At 40.4% G+C, this 7099-nt stretch overlaps 1 protein-coding gene across 2 annotated transcripts in view; it reads right to left on the bottom strand.

Moving 5' to 3' along the window:
• Window positions 1-109: 109 nt before the first annotated feature.
• Window positions 110-7099, bottom strand: part of LOC139017384 (putative selection and upkeep of intraepithelial T-cells protein 1 homolog) — a 28527-nt gene continuing 21537 nt past the window's right edge. For both annotated transcript variants that reach the window (XM_070425714.1, XM_070425715.1), the window contains exons 7-8: window positions 5109-5232; window positions 110-394 (exon numbers count right to left, since the gene is read on the bottom strand). In XM_070425714.1, coding sequence (XP_070281815.1) covers window positions 184-394; window positions 5109-5232 — 335 coding nt within the window. In that variant the 3' untranslated portion in view covers window positions 110-183. The remainder of the gene's footprint in view (window positions 395-5108; window positions 5233-7099) is intronic.

Genomic DNA, 7099 nt, shown 5'->3' with positions numbered 1-7099 from the left:
CACATGCGGCTCTTTGGCCCCTTGAGTGTGGCTCTTCCACAAAATACCTGCTCTTCCACAAAATACCAACTTCTGTGCATGGGACACAAAGTTTTAATCGCACTGGTATTTTGTGGAAGAACCACACTCAAGGGGCCAAAGAGCCGCATGTGGCTCGCGAGCTGTGGTTTGCCGACCATGGCCCTAGTTCACCATAACGTTGGTAGTTGCTGTGGTGGTGGTGGCGGTGGCAGTGGCTATGGTGGCTTCTGTGATGGCAGCCCTTTCAGTGGTGGTGGCTTCCACGATGGCGGCCGTATCCCCTGCTGCTTTGGTGGCAGCAACCTCGTTGGCGGGGGCTTCGGTGATGGCAGTGGCGGTGTAGGTGACTGAGGCGGCACCCAGGAATTTCCATCTTTTGTAACAAGAGGAAACAAGTTTGTTCTTTGTTCAGAGAAGAAATTATTTTATTTCTCAGAGTTGCTTACTGCAAACTCAACCTTGAAAATTGATCCAAGTAAAGAGAATTCTGGGCATTGCTTCTTGGCATACTTAGCAAGAATGTGCAAGGCAGAGCTGGGACTAGTGTAGGCAAATGAAGCGCCCAGAATGCACAATTTAAGGAGGCATTTACTCTCAGTGTCATGTAGGAACAGGGGCAACATTTTTACAATTTGAGATTGTGTCTCCCTCCAATTTTGTGTCTTAGTTCACCCTAGTCCTGGGACTGGTGCCTGGACACTCAGGACCCCTGACCTTTCCTCTCCCAGCCCAGGACTCTAAAGGCAGGTGGATCTTTAACAGGGTCATAGAAGATAAAGGAAAATTCTCATCTGTAGAAAGAGAGTAATAGACAGACTTCAGCTAGAATGAAGTAACTGTGACTAGATGTGCTCTCCTGGAATAAACAATTAAAAATTCAGACAAAATATATTTAAAAAACTGTTTCAGACACAGCCAGCACAGGGTTGTGATCCTGAAGCAAAAAGAAACAGCACAATTTTTCCAACTTACTGTGTTGAGACTATTTCTAGACTGTATAGCAAAGAGGAGAATCCCATGGGCAGAGCTGCCTTATTAAGATAAAGAGACAGAGATCAGGTCAAGGTAGTGGAGGTGATTAGAATTTTTGGAGCAGAATACCAGAGAAGAAGAAGCTAGCTAAGCTCCTCTGACTCCCAATGCCTTTCAAGATTATACTTTGTCCCAGGACTCTTTATTAGTCTCTGGACTCCTATTATTTAACATCTATTCACAGCCTTCTCCAGATTCCTGAACCCTTCTTGATGCTGGAACAAGAACCCTGGCACTAAGGTAGACCACATGCTGGGCAAGAAAATAAGTCTCAGTAGACTTAAAAGGATTAAAATAATCGAAAATCGTGTTCTTTGACCACAATGGCATTAAACTAGAATTATCTTGAGTATTCTTAAATATCTGGAAATTAACACATTTATAAATAACCAATGAATCAAAGAAGAAATAGCAAGGAAAATTAGAAAATGTTTGAACTGAATAATAAAAATACGATGCATTAAAATTCATGAGATACATGTAAAGCAGTCTCTGGAGGAAATTTCATTTGTACAATTTATTCACCTTATTTTGAATTAGGTTCAAAGATTATATATATAACTGGAAGAGGAGCAGTTTTTTAAAAAAATATTTTTTATTGATTTCAGAGAGGAAGGAAGAAGAAGAGAAGGATAGAAGCATCAATGATGAGAGAGAATCATTGATTGGTTGCCTCCTGGACACCCCCTACTGGGGATTGAGCCTGCAATGGGAGCATGTGCCCTTGACTGGAATCGAACCAGTGACCCTTTAGTCCAGTGGTCCTCAACTTTCTGGTCCTTTAAATACAGTTCCTCATGTTGTGACCCAACCATAAAATTATTTTTGTTGCTACTTCATAACTGTAATGAATCATAATGTAAATATCTGATATGCAGGATGGTTTTAGGCGACCCCTGTGAAAGGGTCGTTCGACCGCCAAAGGGGTTGCGACCCACAGATTGAGAACCACTGCTTTAGTCCATAGGCCAACGCTCTAGCCACTGAGCCAAACAAGCTAAGGCTAAAAGATATTTTTAATGATAGAATAAAATGTATAAATAGTACATTTTATTTTTAATTAGGTTTCAAGATTTTTTAATGATAAATTTTTAAGTGGAAATGTGGATATTGGAGAGAAGAATTGGTCAATCCCTGTGAAATAGTCTAATTTGTTCACAAACTCATCTAAAATGGAAGGTTCCGATAGCCCCAATGTTAAAGTATTTTTTTGGCATTCAATATTATTTTATACTAGAGGCCCAGTGCATGGATTCGTGCACATTGAAAGGAAATTAATTAGAAGGTGGCCAGTGGGGTGGGACTGGGAGAGATGGGCCGGACATGCCCTGCCGCCAACCTTCCACAGCCCCTCCCTGGCTGGTTGCACCTGGGGTGGCGCTGGGGCTCAAAGGGCATCTGCAAAGTGAGTGGGGTCCCTCTGGCAGGGGAGGCCCCTCGGCCTGGCCTGCAGGGATCAGGCCAAAACTGGCAGTCCAACATGCCTCAAGGGGTCCTGGAGTGTCAGAGGGCACTCTGCAAAGTTGCTGTCACTCGGCAGCTCCTGCGTTGAGTGCCTGCCCCCTGGTGGTCAGTGTGCATCATACCTACTGGCTGGCCAGTTGGTAGGCCAGTGGCTTAGCTTTTTATATATATAGTCTAGAGGCCTGGTGCATGAAATTCATGAAGGGAGGAGGGGTCCCTCATCCTGGCCTGCACCCTCTCCAATTTGAGACCCCTTGCAGGATGTCTGACTGCTGGTTTAGGCCCAATCCTGCAGTCAGACATCCCTCTCACAATCTGGGAACACTGGTTCCTAACCACTCACCTGCCTACCTGCCTGATCACCCCTGACCTCTCTGCCTGCCTAATCACCTAATCACCCCTAACTGCCTCTGCCTGCCTGCCTGATCACCCCTACCTGCCTCTGTCTGCCAGTCTGATTGCCCCTAACCACTCTCCCCTGCCGGCCTGATTGCCCCTAACCACCTCTGCCTCAGCCCGCCACCATGGCTTTGTCTATAAGGATGTCTGGAAGACGTCTGGTCTATCTGGTCTAATTAGCATATTACCCTTTTATCAGTATAGATTAGTTTCAGGTGCACAGATATTGGTTAGATATTTATATAACTTAAGTTATGTAAATCTTATACTCATCTAACATCATATATAGTTATTACAATATTATTGACTATATTCCCTATGCTGTACTTTACATTCCTGTGGCTATTTTGTAGCCAACAATGTGTACTTCTTAATTCCTTCATCTATTTCACCCAACCATCCAACCCCCTTCCCATCTGGCAATCATCAGGTTGTTCTCTATATCATGAGTCTGTTTCTATTTTGCTTATTCATTTATTTTGTTCTTTAGATTCCACATATAAGTGAAATCTTATGGTATTTGTCATTCCCTGTCTGACTTGTTTCACTTAGCATAATACCCTTCTAGAGAGAAATTTATAGTATTAAATGTTTAAATGCTTATATTATGAAAAAAATAAGGTAAAAAATCACTTAAGAAGCTTCTACTTTGAGAAACTAGCAAAAGAAGAGCAAATAAAACACAAAGGAGGAAGAATATAAGTAAAATAAGAGCAAAAGTCAATGAAAGATTATTAGCAGACAATAAAAAAATTCAATGAAATCAAAGATAGTTCTTTGAAAAGATGAATAAAATAAATAAATTTCTGGATGGATTGATCAAGGAAGAAAGATAAAACACCCAAAATCCTAGTATCAGCATGAGAGGATTCACTCCAGATCCTTTAGACATTAAAAGAGTAACAAGAAAATGTTTTAAAAACTCTATGCCAAATTAAGAAGCTCAAAACACAGAGTTTATCCAGGCTGGTGTGGCTGAGTGGTTGAACATTGACCCATGAACCAGGAGATCATGTTCCATTCCTGGTCAGGCCACATGGCCAGGTTGCAGGCTCAATCGTAGTGGGGGGCATGCAGGAGGCAGATATTTCTCTCTGATTGATGTTTCTCTTTCTCTCCCTCTCCCATCCTCTTTTGGAAATTAATAAAAACATATTTAAAAATACACAGAGTTTATTTAATCAATTTAAAATAAAGCAAGAAGTCAAGGGAAAGAGATGAAGTAGATTAACACATCAAGAGAGTTTGCAAGCACACCATGCAAATCCTGTATTGAGCAGTGTTCATATGTCCTGTTTTTCTCTGCCTCATCAATCCTTTTTTCTGATGTGTGATTTTAAAGACTAAAGTGATCTTGAACAGGGGGGCTCTGTAATGTGTTATCTGGGGCCAACACACATACTTGTGGAGCAAGTATACCTAGGATAGATGTAGCTCTTTGTTGGCCTAAGGAACAGCTATAAATTTCACACTTATTTTTTTTAAATATGGTTTTATTGATTTTAGAGCAAGAGAGAGGCAGGGAGAGGGAGAAAGTAAGAGAGACATCAATGAGAGAGATCCATGAATCAGCTGCCTCCTACATGCCCCTTACTAGGGATTGAGCCTCCAGCTCGGGCATATGCCCAGACCTGAAATTGAACCAATTGCATCTCAGTGCATGGGACCATGCTCAACCAACTGAGCCAGACTAGCCAGAGGTACCCTTATTTCCTGGGGAAGAGACATATGATTCCAAAATGAGTATTACTTATCGGTGGTCAATTTAAGACTTCATAAAGGAATGCTTCATATGCCTCATGCATATTTAGTGTATCATGAATATTTGGTCTTTCCATCACTTTTCCACCATTTTCTATCTTTCTCCTCCTTATCCTACAACATTAATAATAAAGATGATGATAATAATAATAATTGCTTTCATTTAATGACTTTGTATTGGTATAAAGCAAGTATGCTTTATGTAAATATGTATCTTTTAATCCACCCAGAGGTTCTATAAATGAAGTTTATTTTCCATATTTTATGGTTGAGGTATTAGAGTCTCATTGATGTGACTTCCTCTGAGCAGAACCTTTGCTGATTTTGGTCTTGTTCCTAAGCAGAAAAGTGAAGGACAGATACCTCTGAGAAGGGATGATTGTATACTGAAAAAAAAAAAAAACAAAAAACAACAACAAAAAACCCTTTACCTGGTTTTGTGCCGGTTTTTGAGACAGTTGTTTAAATAAAGCCCAGTGGTGATGCAAGTCAGCAGTACCAGAAGTGCCAAGATGATACCCATTATGATGATCGTTGTACTGTCGGGCTCAGCAACTGAAATACAGATGTCCCACTATCAGTTTCCCTGAAGATAGTTGTTCCCACATTCACTTCTTGCTCAGCGAATCCCCAGTCATGTTCCCTCTAAGAGGAATACATTGTGGATCCTCCATCTATTTCCATTTCCCTTTCAATGTATGGCTAATTAGTAAGTTCAAGCCTCCATTCAAATATTATCTTACTCAGCTTACGTGTTCAGAAAATAAAAATAAAAGTAAGCAAATAAATTCATTTCTTCCATGGAAGAGTATCAATGTAATAATATGCAACACAATTGAGAGTGTTGAGTAAAGAGTAGGTCAGGGAGGTAACCCATGGGGTTTATTCAAGGTTGAAGCTGGTAGCCTGGGACAGCATGAAAGAATCAAGGGACTGGAGGTCTCTATGTGGCTGACAATCCTATGTAAAAAGAGATAAAGTATAAGTTGGAAGAATTTGAAGTTAAATTGTGTTAAAACAGTGAGATATTGGGGTTTAATGTTTTAGAACTGAAACATGTTCACTTTTAGATCAAGCTCACGGTCTGACACTGGCAGTAGGCGATTGAAATGAAGGGGGTCTCTGTACCCTCCCTATTCCTGGAACACTTGTTGCCTTTCCCTTAACCATGCTTATTGGACAATTTCTTTAAAAAATATTTTTATTGATTTCAGAGAGGAAGGGACAGGGAGAGATAGAAACATCAATGATGAGAGTCATTGATTGGCTATTTCCTGCACACCCCCACTGGGGATGGAGCCCACAACCTAATGATATCGTGACCTCCTGGCTCATAGGTTCATGCTCAAATACTGAGGTACACCAATTGGGCCTTACTGGACAACTTCTACTTACTCTTCAGTCAGCAGGTGCAATATTAACTCAGAGAAGCTGATGTTGAGAAAAAGTGCCTAAAACACAGAATTAAGGCAGAAACAAATTCATATCTCTTTAATATCATGTGAAAACATTATCTAGTAAAGTTATCTAAGCTATTCTGGAAGACATATTAGCCTCTCTGACTTAAGAAACTTGTGGAAATAGGTGGTCCAGGAAAATACAGTGCATGCTATAGTGAATAAAACAATAAAACTGGCAACAGTAGAAGGATTACACATGGAAAAAGATAATCATGATTTACTAGAAAAATTCAGCCATAGAATGGATAAATATTATAGCTAAAGATGTGCCATAAATTTAAAACCTATTAATGAATAGTAGCCTCTCCGAAGGAATATCACAAAGCAGAAATACAAAAATTTAAGAAAACTGTGACAACAGGATCTAGCAGAGATCAAGAAAGAACTGAATATATATATATATCACAGTCATAACTGCATGTCAGCAGGAATTTGATCTGCATCTAGGCTCATAGTATTTTTTCAATAGGTCATCTAGATAGAAGGAGAATACAGCAAGGTTTAGGGTGGCACAGTTGGTTGGAGCTTTGTCCAGTACACCAAAGGGTTGTGGGTTTGGTTCCCAGTCAGGTCACATACCTAGGTTGCGGGTTCAAACTTGGGTTGGGTGTGTATGGATGGCAACTAATTGATGTTTCTCATTCATATTGATGTTTCTCTCTCTGTCTCTCTAAAATTCAATAAATGTATCATATCCTTGGGTAAGGTTTTAAGAAAAAAGGCTGAGGAGAAACATAAAATAAGAAGCACGAGAGATTGGCCTATTAGAGGGCTAGGAAGGAGAAAATCTGAAAGTGTTTTTTGGTGAAGAGTGCTATGGTTTGCATGTTTATGTCCCCTCAAAATTCATATGTTGAATCCCAATGCCCAATATGGGTCCTGAGCTCATGAATGGGATTAGTGTCCTTATAAAAGAGACCACTCTGCAACCCCCTCATGTTCCCTATCCCTTCTACCATGTG

The sequence above is a fragment of the Myotis yumanensis genome, unplaced genomic scaffold (genome assembly GCF_028538775.1).
Source record: "Myotis yumanensis isolate MYYU_CA2020_CCGP unplaced genomic scaffold, mMyoYum1.0.hap1 SCAF_10, whole genome shotgun sequence".
NCBI classification, from domain to species: domain Eukaryota; kingdom Metazoa; phylum Chordata; class Mammalia; order Chiroptera; family Vespertilionidae; genus Myotis; species Myotis yumanensis.
The sequence above is the reverse complement of the archived record's forward strand: the minus strand, read 5'-3'. Positions and strand labels throughout refer to the sequence as shown.